General features: G+C 45.2%; 1 protein-coding gene across 1 annotated transcript in view; it reads left to right on the top strand.

Moving 5' to 3' along the window:
* The first annotated feature begins 11,626 nt into the window (after positions 1 to 11,626).
* Positions 11,627 to 22,661, top strand: part of VWA3B (von Willebrand factor A domain containing 3B) — a 129,528-nt gene continuing 118,493 nt past the window's right edge. Inside the window, exons 1-4 of the mRNA XM_039520285.1 lie at positions 11,627 to 11,682; positions 18,692 to 18,778; positions 19,225 to 19,452; positions 21,402 to 21,496. Coding sequence (XP_039376219.1) covers positions 18,739 to 18,778; positions 19,225 to 19,452; positions 21,402 to 21,496 — 363 coding nt within the window. The 5' untranslated portion in view covers positions 11,627 to 11,682; positions 18,692 to 18,738. The remainder of the gene's footprint in view (positions 11,683 to 18,691; positions 18,779 to 19,224; positions 19,453 to 21,401; positions 21,497 to 22,661) is intronic.

The raw sequence follows: 22,661 nt of genomic DNA on the forward strand, positions 1-22,661 counted from the left end.
AAAGCAGGGTGTGTGTTGGTTTCACCACTGTATCAGTATCTCCTGTCAGCTGCAGGATGGAATAGCTCTAAGCATCCCTGCCCCCTTCTTTGATGTGATGGAAGGAGGACTGAGGAAATATGATGTTCAAAACAGGCATCATCAGAGTGACAGGGTGATCTCTACCCAAGCTTTAAACCTTTGGCTTCGGGTCTCCACCATCAACACTAAACAGCACACTTTCTTCCTAGATGTCTCCAATCGCCTTGCAGCTTGATGACACTGAATAGTCTCGCCTCCTCCACCCCTTTTTACTCTCCCCGCATCCTAAACCCATGTAGTTGAACATCATCAGGTTTTCGAGGGCTGGGTGCAGCTCTCACTTATGTCTAGCCAGCCTGTATCACTGCTCCCAAATCAGCCAGAGTTCTTACTCTAATGACACGTTGCACTCTGTTCTCTGCAGGAATTGAGCTCACTACTTCCACAGCCTGTACAGTTTTTGATAACCAGGGAAGAAGAGAACAAGCCAAAGTCATGGACCTGCTGTATAGAAGTTTACTGCACTGCTGCTAGACAACTGTGCTGGCCACAATGACAACATTAAATACTTGTCTCTAAATGCTTCATGGTGGTTGTAATCTATAATTTAACACAGTATTTATTAAAATTTGATGTGAAGAGGTAATTTTATTATCTTAAGTGTATAACACTGGGGAAGTATGTATAGTACAGTGGAGTTATTAATATTTCCTTTAATGAGCTCAGCCAACATATCTTTAAGTAAAGTTTTTAAGATGAATATACTAAAGCTACTTAGGCACATTTTGGCTCCTAAAATGGCCTGGTTAAAAATATTATAAGCAATTACTATAACAAAAACAAAGCAAAGAAATGTGTAAATGCCAAGTGAAACCACCTGATTCAATTGTTTAAAAATAATTTTTCCTCCTACATTATCAAAATGTTACATTAGTTCTGTTTGAATTATGCTGCTAAAACCCAATGCAATAATTACAAATGTAGTGGCCAGAGATAATCTCTCTCCCAGAACCACATGTAACTCATATTACATGAAAGAGTTGTACATTTGCTGCTGAAGAGAAAACAGATCCCCAAATTACCTTGCACAACTTACAAAAATATTTTATAGTTACATTTTCTATATGATATAAACTAGCCCAGCATGGAACCTACTGGGTATAAAATCTATATCTAAGACACACTGCTGTTGTCTTTGAGCCTAACACAATGGTGGGCGACCTGTAGCCCGCGGGCCGCATGCAGTCCATCCGGGTAATCTGATTGCGGGCCGTAAAACATTTTGCTTATGTTGACCATCCACAGGCACAGCCCCCCGCAGCTCCCAGTGGCTGCAGTTCACTGTTCCTGGCTAATCAGAGCTGCAGGAAGTGGGGGCCAGCATGTCCCTGCTGCCTGTTGCTTCCCACAGCTCCCATTGGCTGGAAATGGCAAACTGCAGCCACTGGGAGCTGCAGGGAGCTGTGCCTGTGGACGGTCAATGTCAGCAAAATGTGTTGAGGCCTGCAATCAGATTACCCTGATGGGCCACATGTGGCCCATGGGCCGCAGGTTGCCCGCCACTGTCTTAACATGAATTAATGCATCATGATTAATTTATTGTTACTTAAAGTGCAGTTCTACTCTGAAAAGTGACTCAATATAAATGTTGTTGTAAGGATCCATATTTATTATCTGGCAATAATTTCTGGGTCAATTATGCCCAATTTTTAAGGAAGCGATTTTCCGAACTGCCAGTCCTGGAACTTCATTTAGGATTTCAACCGGGTTCTTTTCTTTTGATACATTATCACCACTAGTAAAGGTTCTGCAAACCAAACTGGGTTCTCAGTTTCACTTGTGCAGCCCCATTCACCTCAAATTATGTGCTTAGTTGCACATTATGTGCTTAGTCACCTTGTGCCCCCCTCCACTCCCATTGCCTTCCATGGGTATACTATGCACAGATGTGACTGGAGTGTGGCGAATAACGTCCCAATGCTTCAATATGCTCTGTGAAGGTACACTGCAGCTCATTGTCTCGGATCAGGATCTAACTCTGTTGATGGTGCATGAAAAGTAGAATCCAGCTCACTCTCTCTTAGCAGTAGTCACACGGTATACCAGAAGGAGTTTAAAGCATGAAATGCCCTTCCCATCCCAGTTTGCTGAGTTAATCCCAGCTCTTCGTTTAAGTGCCTTTTAAAACCTTTATTTTTTGCATGGCCCAGAGGAAATGAGATTAAAATTTTAATAAATATAACAATAACAAGAATAAACAATACCCATCTTTTGTGTGTCCCTTCATTTTACTCTAAGATTTTGTACTATATATGGGTAAATTGTTCCAGTTTAATTTAAATCATTTTAAAGATTATCTAGTTAAATTGTGCAAATCCCTGTGTGGATGCTGTTATTTTGGTCTAAAGGCTGGTTATTTCAGTTTAATAAACCTGTTTCCAATCATCTTAAGCTATACTGCAAAAAGCTGTTCTTATTATTAGGAATAAAAGTGTCTACAGAGGGATTTGCACTGGTTTAACTGTATCAGTTTAAAGTCACACCTCAGGGTATGCTGGTGTCACTTTCCAGTGTGGACAAGGCAGAGACTGTCTTTAGTTTGTGTATTGTAAAGTGCTGAATATATTTTTAGTCCTGGAGAAATAATACATGCAAAAAATCGGTCTAGTGTATATATACAGAGAGAGAGAGAGAGATCCCATGCTTCAGTGTAATTTTTTATCATAGAAAAGTTCCTCTGTGGTCTACTACACAATATTAGTAGAAAATTTGTATTATTTCACCCTTAGCAGTCAATAGTCTACTCTCCAGCATTCATTACTCACACAGAATCAGTTACCACAACCTGGATTTTTAGTTTAAATATATTTATATGTAAAAATAAATCAAAGATGGCAGAAATATATGTAACATAAAGGTAAATACTTGAGAAAATAAAATGTAATGATTTAATTCCTCATTCCTGGGAAGGATATTTAATCTATGTGTGAATAACAGTGTTGTGGCCTGGCTAAGTTATAATGGAAATGCAGAGTAGCTCCAAGTGTTTAAAAATCATGGAAATGTAGGACTCAAAGAGGTAATCTGATCCAGCCCACTGTGCTGATAGCTGTTTGTCTAAACTGTACTTGAAAACTTCCAATGATGGGGATTCCACAAGTTCCCTTAGAAGCCTGTTCCAGTTCTTAACTATCCTACTGTCTAACCTAAATCTCCTTTGCTGCAGATTAAGCTGATTACTTCTTGTCCTACCTTCAGTGGACATGGAGAACAATTCATCACTGTCCTCTGTATAACAGCCCTTTATGTAATCTTTTTCATCTGCCCCTCAGTCTTCTTTTCTGAAGACTAAATTTGCCCAGTTTTTAAAACTTTTCTTCAGGTCAGGTTTTTTTGACGACATTGTCATACACAGCTTCTCTGTATCCGTTCACAACCAATGCTGCCAGTGTGTATTTCAATGTCCTTGACAACACGGCCTCAACCTGCAGAATTGTAGCTTTATTGGTTCCCCAAAGTGAATCAGTTGGTTTCCATGTTTCAGACTTTGGACTACAGCTCTTGTTTCCCAATGCCTAGTATGTTCTGAATCTTTGCACCCCAGAGAACACAGTTTAATTCCTTTGTTTCCTTGGAATGGTGAAATATTAACTTTATTTTATTCTGTTTTACTGTTAACATACCCAGTAACTTGTTACCATTGCTGAAGCACATTCTTTAAGTCTTGGGCCCTTTCTGACACACAAACAATCCAAACTGTCACTACCTATTATCATTTATGCCATGGATACCCCTACTTGAATCCAATTTTCCCTCTATTTATTTGCCTGTGGATGTGGAATGAGTGACCGTAAGAGCTTAACATTTAAAACTTACTAAATATGCTCAATTTATCTCACTCCCATTCTCTCCCCCTCATTTTCTACTCCCACTGTAATTCATCTAAATGCTCCTTCCTTCCTTCCTTCCTTCCTTCCCTCTCCCTCCTTTCTCTCCATTGACTAAGTCTCCTTCCTCATTTGTTCTATATCTTGCATTCATTATGGGCTCATCTTCATCACTTGCTCTCTCTTTCACTGTCTCATTACCTTTCCCTCCATCTCTCACCCCCCATTCTAGTACTATTGATTTGCTTACGGTAGAGCCTACAATGTGCTAAGCATTTTCCAGACCTTCAAGCAGGGACATTCCTTGCTCTGGGTTGCTCACAGCCTAAGGGCAGATGGATAGGTAGGCTAGGGGAAGGGGAAAAACAAGTAGGGAATTTTATATCAGTCATCTAGGCTCACCCTGTGTGTGAGACACAGAGATGGACAGAATAGACACAGAGGAAGAGAGAGAGATGATAACGAGAGAGATGACTCATTACTTTGACTGTCCTCAGTGGAGGGATGGGGAGCCCAATGCCACTTCCCTCTTTCCCCAGTTGAGAACCAAAAGCACCAGGAGTGGTTGGGGGAAGGAACTGTCCCGGAGTCCCCCTGTCCCCTCCATGAACTGGTTGTGGCTGGAGTGACTAAGTGAACGGGAGTGGCATGGGGTGGAGGAAGAACATAATGTTGGACCCCCTTCTCTGTTTGATCAGGTGGCCAGGAAGAATCTCTATACACCTCTTAACTCAGATGTCTCCTGCTGAGTGATGGGACTGTCTCCAATGCAGCCAACCTTTATCTGCGTGTGGTGCTCACCAGCAAGGTGCATGGCTGTGCAAGCATGTAGCTCAGAAGGAACAGTGCCTGGTTCATCTGCAATATATCTTTCCTGAGTAGAGCTGAACTAATACTTGCTTGTTCAGTTTGTGCCAAAACAAAATATCTGAGGGAAAAAATGGGGTTCAATTTGAACAGATACCATTTTTATTATATTTTTTGTTGAATTAAAAATTTGAAAAATATGAATTTTGAATTGACCAAAATGTTTTGGGTTGATTCAAAACAATTTTTTTCAAACTTTTCATTTTGATTCTGCCCTTTTTGTGATTTTTTTTTTAAATTTGCCAAATTTGAAAACAAAATACCTTTTTGAAATAAAAAAATGTAAATGAAATGTTTCAAAGTGGAAAAGTTGAAACAAAATGTTTTAAAAAAGCAAAAAAACATTTAGAGTTAAAAAGCCAGGGTTATTTTTGGCCCAAACTATTTGTCAAGTTTGACCAAAATTTGTGAATAGTTTCTGAGTTTTGAAAAATGTATTTTTCAGCAAAAACTCTGTTTTCTGAAATAATTGAATAATTTTGCCCAGCTCTAGTTCTGAGGTCAATCACATCATGGGACAAATGGGAAAAAATATTCAGTGAGTAGCAGGGAATGGCACATCTATTGTTATAGCATAGGGGTTCTCAAACTGGCGGTCGTCGCGAGGTTATTACATGGGGAGTCGTGAGCTGTCAGCCTCCACCCCAAACTCCGTTTTGCCTCCAGTATTTATAATGGTGTTAAATATATTAAAAAGTATTTTTAATTTATAAGGGGGCGGGGTCGCACTCAGAGGCTTGCTATGTGAAAGGGATCACCAGTACAAAAGTCTGAGAACCACTATATATAGCAGACCCTTTCATAATATGGGGAGATGGATCTGTCAGCCATTTTCCTTGTGGTAGCATGTATGTTACAACAGAACACTTCCCAAAAGAGGGCAGTATATTATGATTATGTATATGTTAATGCCTGGGAATTTAGAACTCTTTTTTTCCAGGAAGTTCTTGATGAGAGAGGACTGTCTATGTGAGGAAGGAATAAAGCTTGACTACTGCATTATTTTGGTTCTCTCTTTATGCTCACACACTGAAAAATGTATTATTTCGGTGCTAAGACAGGCTTTAGGATAATATTTTTAAACTATCACTAAAAATAACTTATAAAGTAAACACAGAATGGATGCTGCTGTAATGTATCCTGGCTGCTTTCTCAGCCTTACTGTATGCAATCTGTTCTTGTGAGTGTATGTGTCTGAGTCAACAGGAAGTGTGACACTGCACAGTGCCTTGCAGGATGTGTCAACATTCAACTTCCTGTTGAAGCTCACCTTTTCATAGCATAGTAATTAGTAGACAGTGTCTGAAGTTTTATTATACAAGAATTTTTCTTTAATTAATAAAATAGTAATGGCCTGATATTTGTGCCATGTGCCATGCTTGGCATACATAAAGCATTATACTATATGCTAAGTCCTGATTTCTTTACTTAAAATATTGGCAGAGAAATTGCTAAAGAACAAAATAAGAATTTTTTGAAATTTTGGGAGCAGGGAAGAAAGTGGTGTATCCTTTCACTGTGGTTGAAAAATATTTTTCCCTAAAAAAGAAAAAAGCAAACAGCTACAGGAAAAAAGCAGTCTATGCCAAGTTTTAGTTATACAAAAATATGCTAAAAAATGTGGGTTGCAAAGTAAAACATTAACAAATCCGGAGAAACTAAAGTTATGGTTGCTAGTGCAGCCTTAACTCTGCCCCTTAGGTGCATGCATTATAATACATTTTTTAATTATAAGATAAATGATTTTGCCATTGATATTATAAACACTCTTTCTACAGGACTCCTGCCTTGTTCAGTGCACAGGTCGGATGAGTCAGTTGTTCAATATTTATTTTTATCCTCTCTGTTCAATGAATGAACCCCTGTTTCACTCACTGCCCACCATTTTGAGCTTTGCTTCATTAACTAGACAGCATCTGGGGAACCCTTTCCTTGAGAGAAGACTGGAAGAGCTTGGCTTGTTTAGTCTTGCAAAATGGAGGTTGAGAGGGGATATTGATTGCTTTCTATAAATGCTTTGTGGGATAAATACCAGGAATGGTGAAGAGTTATTTAAGCTAAAGGACAATGTTGGCACAAGAACAAATTGATATAAACTAACCAAGAACAAAGTCAGGCTGCTGGATGTTAGATTTCTAACCATCAGAGGAGTGAGGTTTTGGAATAGTCTCCCAGTAAGAGTTATGGGGGCAAATACTAAAGTAGTGTCAAGAGAGAGATGGACAAATTTATGACAATTATATGACAGGGTTGCTTGTGATAGTAGGGGGCAGGGCTCAACAACCCTGGGGCTTACTTCCAGTTTATGTTTTATGTACCCAAAAACTTATGCTTCAGGGTTTCAGCTGGCCACCTGCAGGGGTGAGGAAAGGATTTTTTTTATCTCCTTCCTCTGAAGCATCAGGTATGGCCACAGCTGGAGATGGGACATTGGACAGGGAGGGCCAGGACTCTGAGGCGGCTCTGAGCATTCCTTCTCTGAGGTGCTGAACTGACTCTTTCTTGTTCATATGCTCAAGGTCTAACTGATTACCATTTGTAGGATCAAAAAGGAATTTTCCCCCAAGTCAGATTGCAAGTGACCTTGGTTTTTTTTCACCTTCTTCTGCAGTATGTGGGTGTGGGTCATTTGCCAGGATTATCTGGGTATATCTCACATAATCATGTTGCTGCCTTTGTGGAGGCCTCAGGCATTAGTGCACCTCAGTCCTTCCTATTTTCTGCCTCTGACATATAGTAGTCTAGTCTCCTGTGGCTTTAATGCTTTGGTCTAATTTTGGTTGTTGGTTTAGAGTGTGAGTGCTGTATGGTGTTAGTGGTCTGTAATATACAGGAGGTTGCTAGATGATTTGGTGATACCTTCTGGCCTTAGATTTTATGACACTATGACTCATTCTCTGCACAAGTTCAATGGTGTACTGTGAATGAAGCAGGGATGTGCAGTGAATTAGGACATGTTCATGTTTGTTTGGTGTGCAGTGAATGTCTTTTTTGCTGGTCTTAGAAAGTTTTACCTAGGAATTGACAGCCAGAATCTCCCAGTTGATCTTAACTGTCCCCATGTAACACAGGGTTAGCTCAAGTTAGCATCCCACCAGGCAGTACCCCCAGAACTCTGTCACCGTGTTGTAAAAGCCTTGCAAGTTCAAGGTAGATGAGGTAATATCTTTTTATTGGACCAACTTCGGTAGGTGGAGGGTACAAACTTCCACCAAGAGAAGGTGGTCCAATGAAAGGTATTACCTCACCTCTCTTTTCTCTCTTATATCCTGACTACAACAACATTGCAAGCTCAAAGCATGCTCTTTTTTGTTTAGTGTAGCCATGTCCAAAATTTAGGGGTTTTGGCAGCCTACAAGTATGAAAAATTAAAGCACATTTAAATGTTTACTTAAACTTTTTTCTATCCTGCAATCACTGTATGTATAGCTATGTAGGTGTAACCCACACACCTGCTGGGTGTGGGGTTCTGTCCCATCTAGTGGCACTGAGACCACTTAGAGAGAGAGATTAATAAGTCTGCTCTACAGCCTTAGCTAATAAGCATATGGTTTTTAGCTCATACAGTAGAGGCTCCTGTCTTTAGCTTCAGAGGTCCAAGGTTCAATCCCACCTGTTGATGACCGGGATCTGTCAGTGTTACATAGGCATGATTATAGTTATGACTACTTTTTGGTATAATGCAGGGAAAATTACCTCAATAAACTTTCATTTTACGTCTTTGAAGAGAGACATTACTGAAGGCTGCAAAAGCAAAGCAGAAGAATGGGCAGAATGTTTTTGTGCTTCTAGATCAGTGGTGGGCAACCAGCGGCCCGCATGCAGCCCATCAGGGTGATCTGATTGCGGGCCACGAGACATTTTGCTGGCCTTGACCATTCACAGGCACGGCCCCCCCGCAACTCACAGTGGCCGTGGTTCGTGGTTCTAGCATGTCCCTGCAGCCTGCCACTTCCCACAGCTCCTATTGGCTAGGAATGGCAGACTGCAACCACAGGAGCTGCGGGGGGGGGGGGGGGGCATGCCTGTGAATGGTCAAAGTCATCAAAATGTCTCCTGGCCTGCAATTAGATTACCCTGATGGGCTGCATGCGACCTGCGAGCCTCAGGTTGCCCATCACTGCTCTAGATCAATCAGAGGTTGCACTTTCAAGAATAATAAAGAATGGCTGAAACAGAAACAAAATTTTTTCCACTGAAAAACCTTATACTATGGTAATCCCAGTGCCTAAAATAATCCACAGAACATTCGGTACTTATTTCTTTTATTGACATAAGGGGAAACTTTTTGATGGCTGAGCACCTTTTCTGCCCCCTGGGGAACAGTTGTGTCATCAAGAATGACTTAGCATGTTCAGTCTAGTCTTTAAATTCTCAATTCCAAATATATGAAGAGAAATATAAACATAGTTTCCAGCTAAGAGACTGGTAGTGTATATATTTGAACTGTACACTTTATAAGGAGCTTTTCTTTTCCATCTTTGTTTACTAAGCAACCATGGCAGGGGTAACAAAAGCTACAGTGCCTTTGTTGGCTTTTATATTTATATATATTAAAGTGTACGTGCTTGTGGCCCTTTTGTTCCTGGACTGTGTAGTGTATCATCAGATCTTACCACACTTTAATGTGTTACTAAGTAAATAAATGTGTTTCTAATACTAGTGAGACAAAGTGGGTGAGGTAATATCTTTTATTGGACCTGCTTCTGTTGGTGAGAGAGAAACTTTCGAGCCACATAGAGCTCTTCTTCCTCTGTGCGGCTCAAAAGCTTGTCTCTCTCACCAACAGAAGTTGGTCCAATAAAAGATAATACCTCACCCACCTTTAGGGATGGTAAGTTATATGGGTCTGTGGTGCCCAGGCTCCAGCAAATTCAGGCTCGGGGGGCCCGGCTCCACGAATGTTCGGGGCCGGGTCTCCTCTCTAGCTCCACCCTGCCACCCCCACGTCCCTCCCCTGGACCGTTCCCCGGTCCCGCCTGCCATCCCTGTGTGCCCCCCCCAAAGCGTCTCTCAGCCTTGCCTGACGCCCCCCATGTGCCTTCCCCGAATGTCCCGGCCTGCCCTGGGCAACAGGTGGCTGCGCCCTTCAGCTCTGTGCTCCCTCGCCATCTGCTGCTGGCTACAAGGGAGCAGTGCCAGGGGCTGGCTGAGGTGGCTGCTATGCCTGTGGAGGGAGAAGGGGAGGAGGCACATAGCAGCCCCCCAGGCAGGTGACTCCAGGGGGGGGGCTTATCCTGGCTGGACCACCTGAGCAGCAGCCTGGGGGGCTTGGGTGACTGTCATGCTGGGGGGGTAGGGGAGGGGACCCCACTCCTGGAGCTCGCTGCTGCCAGTGGGGAAAGGGCTGGGCAAAGTCCTCCTCTCTGGGCCCCCACCCCAGCCCTGGGGCAGCCTGCCTGCTGTACCCCAAACTCCTTATCCCTGGCCCTGCTCCATGTCTTGTACCCCAATCCCCTGTCCCAGCTCAGAGCCCGCACTCAGCAGCCAAACTCCCTTCCAGAGCCTGCACCCCTCCCTTACCCAAATTCTCTCACAGAGCCAGGGGCGGCTCCAAGCCCCAGTACGCCAAGCGTGTGCTTGGGGCGGCATGCCGCGGGGGGTGCTCTGCCGGTCGCCGGGAGGGCGGTAGGTGGCTCTGGTGGACCTCCCGCAGACGTGCCTGCGGACGGTCTGCTGGTCCCGCGGCTTCGGTGGAGCATCCGCAGGCACGTCTGCGGGAGGTCCACTGGAGCCACGGGACCGGCGACCAGCAGAGCGCCCCCCGCGGTGTGCCGCCGTGCTTGGGGCGGCGAAATGGCTAGAGCCGCCCCTGCACAGAGCCTGCACAGGGATGGCAGGACTTGGACCCCTTCTGTGCAGGGGCGGCTCTACGAATTCCGCCGCCCCAAGCAGGGCGGCGCGCCGCGGCGCTCGCGCTGCTGGGCGCCAGTCCTGCGCCTTCGCGGGACCTCCTGCAGACGTGCCGCTGGTCCCGTGTGTACGGTGGAGCTTCCGCAGGCATGCCTGCGGGAGGTCCACACGAGCCGCGGGACCAGCGCACCCGCCGCAGTCATGCCTGCGGGAGGTCCGGTCGTCCCACGGCTCCGTTGGACCTCCCGCAGGCATGACTGCGGAAGGTCCGCTGGACCCGCCTGCCACCCTCCCGTTAAAATGCCACCCCACGCGCGCGATTGGCGCGCTGGGGTCTGGAGCTGGCCCTGCTCCTGTGCACCACCAAAAATTATACAAACCTGCTGCCCTCCCCACCTTGTCTCTCTAATATCCTGAGACCGACATGGCTACAGCTGCACTGACACTAATACAATCAGCGACGATGACTCATGCCGGGAGCGTGGAAGGACGGGTGGGAAGCAAATTCAGTTTAACCTGGACCCCCAATAAAAGAAAGTTCTTCCCAGAGCTGCTGTTAAATTCCCTGGTGCTTTTCGAACCGTCTAACCAAGAACTATTCGTCTTGCCGGCGATACGCGAGCAACGAAACAGCTAAAACGCGGCGCACCGCGCCCTGTAAACCACCAGCGCTTGTTGGAAGTCAGCTTGAGCAAGCGAAATACATCAGGGCACCCGGCTAGCCCCGTAAACACGCCCCCAGGCTCGCACACGGACCGTACGGTCCCATTGCACGGAGCGAGGGCCACCCGCAGGCACTGGGTTACCCCGCTCCCCGGGCACGGGGCTGGGGGCGTGGCGCTAGCCCGGGGCCTGCGCTTGCATCACACCCCCCCCCCCGGCCCCGCCTTAGCAACCCAGCTGTCTCCAGCGTCAACAATGGGGCGGCCGCGCCGTAGAACCCGCCGCGTTCGTCACAATGGGACTGGAGCGGCGGGAGCCAGGTGAGGGGAGCCAGCGGGGGGCCGGCAGGGGGCGCCGCTGTGGCCGGGATGGAATGTCACGTTGCCACGTGGTGAGCGGAGCTGCCGCGCCAGCCAGCCCTGAGGGGTTAACCCCGCATCTCCTTCCCCCCCCACACACCCTGCAGCTGGAGCCCTCTCCCTGACCCCAGCACAGGGGGGCCGCTCCCAGGCGCCCCAGCGAGTTAAATGTTCATTGTCATTATTTCCCCCCACGAATACCCCTAAAGCCCCAGGCCCCTGAGCGCCATTGCTGGGCAACCCTCAAAACACCCAGGTTCCTGTGGAAGGAGAGAGGTGAGGATAGGATAGTGTAGCCACAGTCATGCCTGGTTTGCAATGGGTGGTGTGTGCTCAGAAAATCAAGCTATGGAACCATAAATTCCCTTCCCCCCAGGACTTGTGTTTTCATTCCCTCCTGCATTATTATTTGCTGTATTTCATGATCCATCTGTTACTTCAGTTTTGTGGCTTTTACTCTTCTGCATGGCTGTCGACTTCTAAAAATGTCCTAAGTAGCTTGCTGTACTCTCCCAGGCATGGGTAGGTGTCAGATCTTTGACAACCTTTTCTGTGTTCTCCCTCTCCTCATAATCCTCCAACTCCTTCCAGATCGCATCCTCTCCCCAAATGAAACAGCCTTCTACCTTAGCCCTCTGAATACATGTTCCATGCTAAGGTTTCACACTTTTGCTGGGCTCTCATCAGTTCTGTTCCAATCTTGAAATCCACCAGGCTGTGTTCTTGTATTTATAAAATAGTCTAGTTTTCCCAGCACAGATTAAAAACTCAAGATGCACAGTAACTGAGGGTGCAGGAGACCTTTATTGGCAGAGTGAAAGGATAATGGTGAACTTTAATTGAATTTTAAAAAATCTGTTTTGGTTCAGAATTTGGGCTCAAGGTTAGCTGGTTGCCTTTCCTTAGATTTGAGGTTAATTTGATATTTATATTGATGCCATTTCATATTCTTGTCAAAATTTCTTTGTGTAGGAAACTTTTTTCTTCTCCTCTTAAAATGCATTTCACATACAGATGCTGTTCAGCTGGGGTGAGCAGGAGTGGCATTTATATTATAAAATGAAGGAAAATCTATAGTCAAACTCTGGGCAGCTGCAAAAATGAGATGGCTTCTGGGATCCACAACTTAAATGCAGAAAACTGTTCAAAATACTGCTCAGTTTAGTTGTTTACATGACACTGCTATGATAAGGAACCTTTTAGTTTGTCTGTTTCTGCTTAGAAATCACACAGGTAGCTGCTACCTGCAGACACATCTCCTTTGGTTGCCCAATAAAAGGTATTCTCTTTGGATGTTATATGGATAGTTAAACCCTGCTAATAATGATTAATTTTATTAAGCTAAAATAAAATTATTCTGTAAATATAGTACATATGTTATAGACATAGCATATATTATCAGGTTGCAAAGAGGACTCCTTGCTTTTTTTTCTTACCAGAGCCCCTAAGAACCAGGGTGGATTTGATTTAAACCATGATTTAAATCACTAGTCAGGAAATCATGGATTTCTACATAAAAGTGTATTCTTGTTGGTTGTTATAACCTTAATACATATTCTTCACAACTCAGAGATAGATGTAGGTTTCATTTTTAGAAGGTACACACTATACATTTTTAAAGTGATTTATTTTGAAAACTTTTCAGATTAGTTTTACAGCTATATCAGAAAATGAATGATTGATTGGTTATTTCATTTACCAAAGATAATTGAAGCAGATATTTATGAAGTCCATTGGGAGGTGAAGTATCTCCAGTTCAACAGGTTAATCATTAATATTTGGAGGATTTTCTTGCCATGCTGTATTAGGAAGAGAACATCACCAGCAGGACCGGCTCTAGGCACCAGCAAAGCAAGCACGTGCTTGGGGTGGCACATTTCCAGGGGTGGCATTCCGGCCGACGTCTTCAAAAATTCTAACATCAAGTCCCAGCTCTCCTTGGGCAGCAAAGTGCCCAACTGCCTGGATGTGGCGGGCAGCAGCCCTCGGGGCTACTACTACAAAGTATGCCTGACCCCGGAGTCTGCCAAGAGCGACTTCATGTTCCTAAAGCCCCACAGCCCGAGTCTCCCGAGGAACAACAAGAAAGCCGCCGAGAACTTACCAGGGCCAGGAAGGAAGCCCCGAGTGGCCAATAACACCATCAGTGCCGCCAGCCAGGTAACCCTGCGCTGTAGTACAGCCGGTGGGGCTCAGTGAGATGCACCGGGAGAGAGTGCCATGAAATACCCCTTCAGGGGTTAGCTTGGCTTTCCCCCTTCTCTCCCTCCCCTGCCCCCTTGGAAACGAATCTGAGCTGGGAGAAATCCTTTCATTCAGGCACAACTTTTTAAAGATAAGTACCTGACCCTTTGATCAAGTGCAGGGTTTCTCAGACAAGGGTCGCCGCTTGTGTAGGGAAAGCCCTTAGTGGGCTGGGCCGGTGTGTTTACCTGTCCCGTCTGCAGGTCCAGCCGATCGCGGCTCCCACTGGCTGTGGATTGCTGCTCTGGGCCAATGGGAGCTGCTGGAAGTGGTGGCCAGTAAGTCTCTCGGCCCACGCTGCTTCCAGCAGCTCTGTCAGCAGTAAAACAGCTGTCTCCCTGCATTTTGTTCAAGGCTACAGAAATAGGCTTCAGGGTACTCAGCATGTGTTCAACATTTCTCTTAAGCCCAGTGTTGAGAACTTTGGCTGTGACAGTGCCATCTATTTTTTCACGATTTTGTTCACAAACCGTCATCAGATTAGGTCAGTTCTTGATATAGTGCTCAAAACAGTCCACTATGAGTTCCATTACACGTCTTGTGGGGAGAGTTAGCCTGGTTCCTCCTACTTTTTTCAGAGCAGCTGCTGCAAAGTGGTTGTTACGGAAGTACTTTGCAATTTCAACAACATTTGCCTTTATTTCTGGAACACTGAAGTCTTTGGTTAGGAGGTGCATCAAATGAGCACTGCAACTGTATGTTATTAGCTTGGGACTCTCTTCACTCTCTTCTAAATAATTTCTTCTCATCCTGGGTACATTTGTAGCATTCTCTGACATTTGAATTTTTTTTCACAGTTTGTTATAGCTTTTACTGCTACTTCTTGTAAGTATTCTGCTGTGTGTGCATTTCCCGATGTATCATTTGTTTCTATAAGGAAGACATTCCCTTCTTCTGTTGTCACACCAGCACATACAACAGGATCATTGTGGACATTGCTCCCACCAGGGGCGGCTCTAGGGATTTTGCCGCCCCAAGCACGGCAGGCAGGCTGCCTCCGGCGGTTTGCCTGCGGAGGGTCCATTGAAGCCGCAGCACGCCTGCAGGTGGTCCATCGAAGCCGTGGGACCAGCGGACTCTCCGCAGGCAAACCACCGAAGGCAGCCTGCCTGCCACCCTCGCGGCGCCGGCAGAGCGCCCCCCGCGGCTTGCTGCCCCAAGCACGCGCTTGGCGTGCTGGGGCGTGGAGCCGCCCCTGGCTCCCACCCATCAAGACTCAGGTTAACAATTTTACCCGCTAGACCTTTGCACACTGCTCAATTTCTCTTTCATACACTTTATCCAGCAATTTGCCTGCAACATCTCCTCTGTTGGGTGGACTATATCCTGGTCTTAATGACTGAACCATGTTAATGAAGTGTGGGTTCTCAATCATACGGAAAAGAGAATTTTTTGCATAAACAAACCAGGCAATTTTTCCATCAATTACCTCTTTTTGTAATCTGCTGGTTCTTATCACAAACTTATCTAGGGTTGTTTCTGGATGATGGAGATTTTTTTTTCTTTTTGCTACAGGTGATAGATATACTGTGGCTATGTGACATACATGATGTGACTGGAACACTATCATTGGCAGATAATGCTGAAACTATAGAAATGATGGTGATCTTGAAGGTGGATAGTCTTCAGAATCCTGTATGTTGAGGATGGATTCTCCTAAACAAAATAAGTCAATGCAGTTATTTAATTATTATTACCATACTGCTCAGTTAGTATCACTCATTGCATTCACTGACACTCAGTACTACTTTAAAGGTGAAATTGTAAAAGGAAGATTTGCCTATTTCAGATATTTATTTTTTATTACAACTGCATCTAAAATGATAGTACCATAGAGTAACAACTATATTTTTTGCTCAAACATGAGAATTCAAGAATAGTCCAGAAGGAAGACAGTCAGTCCTTAAGAAAGAAGTCTGAAATAAAAAAGTTTAGCCACCTGAAGATCCTGCATGTTCCGACATGTTCCTTTCATCATCTTCAACGCAGCTTCCACCTGAGAAGGAACACATCTCATGATGATGTTTCATTTGGGCAACCAGGTCTTGCATTTCTTTGTTGCACTGTTTGCATTTTGCACGCAGGCCTGTTTTACCCACAGGTAGAGGAACTTCATGAAAATATTTCCAAAGTGGGTCTCTTTTACGGCCTACTGCCATTATAGGTTTTCCCTTCTAGTGAGAGAATGGCATGATAGATCTCAAATCAATGAAGGTTACACTCAGAAAGACCTTAAGACTTCTGGAATATGCTCTTAATCAGTTTCACTTTTGTTTCTACTGCCTGTCCCTCCCTTCTCACATTTATCTCCAGACTTTTTCTCCTTGTCCAGATCTATTCTGCCCTCAACAATCTTCTATTCATTGAACTTTTTGAAACTTTGCACTTTTAGAGAGAGGTAAGGGATTGACTTTGTGTACACAAATTTGCGGAGGGACAATAGGGTTGAGGTCTGTTATTTCTTACCTCTGTATTTATTTATTTTTATTTAAAAACATTTTTGCTGTTAACAAGCGTGTTATCTCTGGAGACAGAAATCCACAGTTTGAGAACTGCAAAACTAAGCGTCTCTGATGGTATCTTCTAGACCAGGGGTCAGCAACCTACGGCACGCGTGCCAATGGTGGCACGAGACCCAATTTTAAATGGCATGCTGAGGTCCCAGCCGCCGGCCCCACTCAGCCTGCCGCCAGCCTGGGTGAACGGAACCGCAGGCTGGCAGTGGGCTGAGCAGGCCGGCGGCTGAGACCCCGTCTGGCAAGGGGACAGCAGCCGGAACCGAAACCCAGCCGGAACCCAGAGCCGGCCGATGCTGGGGCGCGCGGTGCACTCCCAGCTGGTGGGGAGGGGCTGCTGGCTGCTGGAACTCTCCTGCAGCTGGTGCTGGCGGCCGAAGCAGCAGACAGTCAGGCAAGTGAAAGGGGCCGGCGGGAGGCGCGGTGGAGGTGTCCGCATCCCAGCCTATCCTGCTGCCCCTCTCTCGCTACTGTGGCTGGACACCAGGGCACTGCAGGCACGTGCCATCCCTGCGGCCCCTGGGGGAAGGGAGTGGCAGGCCAGAGGGTCTTCTGCAGGGCCGGCTCCAGCGTTTTTGCCGCCCAGAGCAGCAAAAAAAAAAAAAAAAAAAAGCTGCAATTGCGATCTGCGGCAGTTCTACCACCGCCGCTTCAGTCTTCAGTGGCTGGTCCTTCCCTCAGAGAGGGACCCGCCGCCGAAGAGCTGGACGTGCCCCCCGCTCCGTTGGCCTCTCCAAGCACCTGCTTGCTGGGCTGGTGCCTAGAGTTGGCCCTGGTCTTCTGCCGCTGCCCGCCATTTGCTTGCAGATGCAGTGCCCCCACACTGCTGGCCCACAGCTCCCTTGGTAGAAACAGGAACAGCATGGGGCAGGGACCCATCCACCATCCAGGTAACCCGGCCACAACCGGGACTGTCCCAGGCCAGCCTCAAGTCCCTATCCCCCCGGGACTTTCCCCTACACCCCCCAACCTCCTGCCCTGAACCCCTCACGCCACCCAACCCTGACTCCTACACCCCCCCATGCTCCCAGCCCTGACTCCTGCACCATCCACATCCCCACCCCCTGCCCTGATCCCCCCGCACCCTAACCCCTTGCTCTGAGTGCTCCCCCACACACATCCCAGCCCCTGAGCTCCTCCCCCACCCCCGAGGGGGGTTGTAATATGACAGTACCTGTAAGAAATTTAATTTACTTTTACCCCTGCCGGAACCCCAGACCAGCAGTGGACTGAGCGGGGCCAGTGGCAGGCTGAGAGGCTCAGCCCGCTGCCGGTCTGGGGTTCCAGCCACCAGCCCCCCTGCCAGCCGGTATCCAGACTTCCAGCCCCGCTCAGCCCACTGCTGGCCTGGGTACCGGCAGCCAGCCCGGGGCTCTGCTCCTGGCCTCAGCCACTCCCTGCTGTGATGCACATTGGAAAACTCAGCAAGGAAAAGGATCACACTAAACTGATAAGATCAGCATTTTAATTTTATTTTAAATGAAACTTCTTAAATGTTTTAAAAACCTTATTTACTTTAAATACAACAATAGTTTATTTATATACTATAGACTTATAGAGAGAGACCTTCTAAAAGCATTAAAATGTATTACTGGCACGCGAAACCTTAAATCAGAGTGAATAAATGAAGACTCAGCACAGCACTTCTGAAAGGTTGCCGACCCTTGATTTAGGTTAATCTTTCTATCCAATGGGACTCAGTGCTCAGTCTAGAACAGGAGTCAGCAACCTTTCAGAAGTGATGTTCCGAGTCTTCATTTATTCACTCTAATTTAAGGTTTTGCGTGCCGGTAATAAATGTTAACGTTTTTAGACGGTCTCTTTCTCTAAGTCTATAATATTTACTTTGCATACAACAATAGTTTAGTTGTATAAGGTTTTTAAAATGTTTAAGAGCTTCATTTAAAATTAAATTAAAATACAGAGCCCCCCAGACTGGTGGCCAGGACCCAGGCAGTGTGAGTGCCACTGATAATCAGCTCTTGTGCCACCTTCGGCACGATTGCCTACCCCTGTTCTATACCCACCTGTTGTGTCTTTTCCACATTTGGGCCCTGATACTGCAGTCTCACACATGCATAATGTTATCTTATGGGACTATTTGCATTATTAAAGTTATGCATGTGTTTCTAAGACTGGCCTTCTAGATGGTAAATTCTTTGTGGTACAAGCTATTTTTTATTTTATACTTGTAATTGCCTAGAACAATAAAGTCCCAGTCGTGATCGGGCCTCTGAGTGGTACTATATTGAATAGTGTTTGTTTGGTTTTAATTCTTCAGGTTTTTAAGAGGAAAACAAAGAAGGACCCCAAATCAAGAAGTCCAGAATGACCGGAAATCTGTGTAAAAGAGTTGCCTGGAGTGACCGTGAGTATCTTAAGAAGTAGACATATTTTGCATGTATTCTTGGATGATTTACAATAGAAAGCTTTTGATGTGCATGTTATGATTGCCTATTATCTGTCCCAGTATTTGGGGTGAAGTCTCTTGTGGGTTCGAAGGGTTGCTTTCTGGCAGACTGGATGTAGCCTTCCCAATGCTTGGGTTTCAAAACAAAGAGCAATTTTTGGTGATAAACCCAATTTACTGAAGTGAATGTACATGGAGGAGGGAGAGGGACATGATATCTGGTAAATGCCTGGAACTGAAGGTGACTGTCCATAGTTAAGCACACTTTTTCAGTAGAATGAGAAAAAGGTAGAGAGATAAATATAAAAAGTGCCTTGCAAAAGGAATGGTGAGACAAGTGATGGCGGGAGGGAATAAACAATTTTTTGGTAAGTGTAAACATTCGTGTCTTTTTCTCTTTATAGAGGTTACCTTTGATATGAAACACGCAAGAGAGCAAGAAAACTCGGATTCCAACATTGCCCATGAGGGCAAGTCAAAAGAGAAGGAAAGGAGACCGAAAAGCTCTCTGTGGGACTTGGATGTACAGCCTCTCATCTCCTCCTCTCAGTGGCTTCAGCGTCACGGACTCAAGAGAAACAAACTGTCCCTCTCTCAGATTTTATCACAAATTGGATTTCAGCACAGGGAAGGTAGGAGGGAAGCCAGTGGTAAAAGCTAAAAGTTGACTTGGAATAGTCCAGAGCTCCATGCTCCTTTTTAGCAGCACAGTATATGGTGTGGAGCCTTTAAAATTGTTTCTTTTTTTGGTGCTGTCTTAGAAAAGAGAAGGGGAAGTCACATTCCGCATCTTCACCTTAGCTTGGGAACATATCCCATATGGCTGCTCATCTCTCGAGGAGGGAGACAGAGACAGACTATTCTTTTTAATCTGCGCCATCATGTTCCTCACTTTAATCTTGATCTCAGTCTAGTTACATTTGTGAAATAACTTTAGATACTGAATTTTCCAGAATCAGTACATGCAAAACCTTTTCCCTGGAGTCCGAAAATGTAACTGCCATAAGAACCCTGTCCTTCATGGACTGAAAACACAAAGATGCTCCTGAGCTCCTTGCCATAAATTATTATTGTGCTTCCAGTTGAACATTTTGCTAATTTTTAGACAGGTAATTCCATATCAGATTTAAACTCAGGCTGTTTTTCTTGCAAAGTCAAGCTCTGCAATATCAAAGCCAAATTATAATTTGCAGTTGTACAGCAGTTGGAGGAGAGAGTTTGTGAGAAATAATAATTATAAATCATTTACATAATAATGCTTTACAGAGCACAGTAAGGCATTCCCTGACATGAAGAATTTACAGTTTAAGAAGCAGTAGTTGTAATGTATTAATAATTGTTTTATGCTGTTTAATTTAAGAACGCAGCTGGCTTGGAGCCATGGGGAATACTGTATTCTCCCCTGCCAGGAGCCTTACTTTCATTACTAGAAGGCTAGAGGTTGCACACTCACTCCTCTCTGGATTAAGGAGGTATACAATGCTTCTTATAGCATGGTTTTACCAGCAAAAAGACACTGGATTAGCAAAGGAACATGCTGCATGGAATAGCTGCTCCGTGGCTGTTAAATATTCACATGCCCTGTGTTTTCCTGTCAGTGGAGTCCCAGCTATGCAGATCTGCCAAGAAACTTTTGTTGTCCAGGGAGCAGAGAACATGCTTTTCCTTCTTCAGGGTATGTCCACGCTGCAACTGAAGATGTGATTTACCTGTGCTAGGCATACCTGTGCTAGCTTTAATCTAGCTCGCATGATAAAAACAGCAGCATAAATGCAGTGGCACCAGCCTCACACAGGCTGTACAAGCCTCTCTAGGGACAAACTCGCATTGCTAGAACATGCTGAAGTTCCTGCTGCAGCATTTTCGCTGTTATTTTTAGTGCACTAGTTAGATTAAAGCTAGCGCTTCAGTTATGTTACCTGTACTGCAAATTGCATACCTTTCGTTGCAGTGTAGACATGCCTTCAGCTGCATCCACTTTTGTTCCTTTCCCTATGTGTCATGGGAGGGCATCGTACATCCATGATTTTTTTTTTCTCTTTTGAGTGACAAATACTTGCATTTGCTTTTAAGATGTAAATGGAGAATACAGACGTTGAATTGCAGAAATCTAAAGTCACAAGAAGCTTGCTACCAGTAAGCAAGATGATAGGTTTTTTTTTTTATTCCCCATTAGATCGAACTTGACATGGTTCTAGGAGATGAGAATAATTTCTACAACTCAACATAAATAGAACCTTTTTAAAGCTCACTAATATCACATAGATAGTACAAATCCTCCCTCTCAGCTGCATGAACCTAAATTTGGACAGTAACTTTTTTTAGGATCTGTCCTGCAACATGTATCAATCACTTAATGGAAAAATTCCGCCTTTTATCCAAAGAACCTTACTGTCCCTTCTATAGAGGCGTTACTGAATTTGGTTTGTAGATTGCTGTAAAAATGTTATTTGGCTAACCAAAAGAAAAGAGTTTAATGAAAGTGCCATTTATCTTCTCTTCTGTTGCATATGACTTAGAAAAACAGTTCATAATGAAAATAGTCCCAATAACTGGCAACCGTTTATAATCTTGAATGTAGATTATGTGTCCACCTTGGGGAAATTTGTGGCTTCTCGGTATGCAGACGGTCTGTTTCCTCAATACTTGAGAGTACAAGACGGCAGAGTATATAATGTAAGTGCGACTGACTTGTGGTTCAATAGAGTAATAACTTTTCCCCTATTTAAAAGATAATATCAGTGTAACAAAATGATGTGACTGAAGTATCTCCTCTTCTAAAGAAATGCTGACAGGAAACTGATGTATTTCCAAAATGGGAACTTTATCTTTTGATGATTTTATTTCTACTGCGCCAAATGATTAATGATCTAGAACAGGGGTCTCAAACTCAAATGACCACGAGGGCCACATGAGGATTAGTACATTGGCCCGAGGGCCACATTACTGACACCTCCTCCCTGCTGCCCTTGGCCCCTCCCCCACTCCACCCCTTCCCTGCCCCCATTCCAACCCCTTCACCAAAATCCCCACCCAACTCCTCCCCCTCCCTGCCCACGGGGGGTGCAGGAGGGGTGTGGGGTGTGGCAGGGGCTCAGGGCAGGGAGTTGGGGTGTGGCAGGGGATCAGGGCAGGGGGTTGGGGTGCAGGAGGGGTGTGGCGGGGGCTCAGGGCAGTGGGTTGGGATGCAGGAGGGGTGAGGGGTAGGGCAGGGGGTCAGGTGCAGGGTGTGGCAGGTGGCTCAGGGAAAGGGGTTGGGGTGCAGCAGGGGGTTCAGGGCAGGGGGTTGGGTGCAGGGTGCGGCAGGCAGCTCAGGGCAGGGGGTCAGGGTGCAGGGTACGGCAGGGGGTCGGGGTGCGGCAGGGGGCTCAGGGCAGTGGTGCACAGGATCTGGTCCAATAAGTGAATCTAGCTGAACTGCTCGGTAATAGCGACCATAATGTAATTAAATGTAACATCCTTGTAGGGGGAAAAATACTAAAGAAACCCACCACAGTAGCATTTAACTTCCAAAAGGGGAACTACACAAAAATGAGGAAGCTAGTTAAATGGAAATTAAAAGGAACAGTCACAAGAGTGAAATGCCTGTAAGCCACATGGAAACTATTTAAAAACACCATGATAGATGCTCAAACTAAGTTTGTACTCCAAATAAAATAACAGTAAGAGGACCCAAAAAAAAAATGCCAGTATGGCTAGACAGCAGAGTAAAAAGGGTGATTAGAAGCAAAAAGGCACCTTTCAAAAATTGGAAGTCAAATCCTAGGGTGGATTATAGAAAGGCACATAAACTCTGGCAAGCAAAGTGTAGAATTAGGCAGCCAAAATAGAATGTGAAAAG

Source organism: Mauremys reevesii, linkage group 1 (assembly GCF_016161935.1).
Source record: "Mauremys reevesii isolate NIE-2019 linkage group 1, ASM1616193v1, whole genome shotgun sequence".
Lineage (NCBI taxonomy): Eukaryota > Metazoa > Chordata > Testudines > Geoemydidae > Mauremys > Mauremys reevesii.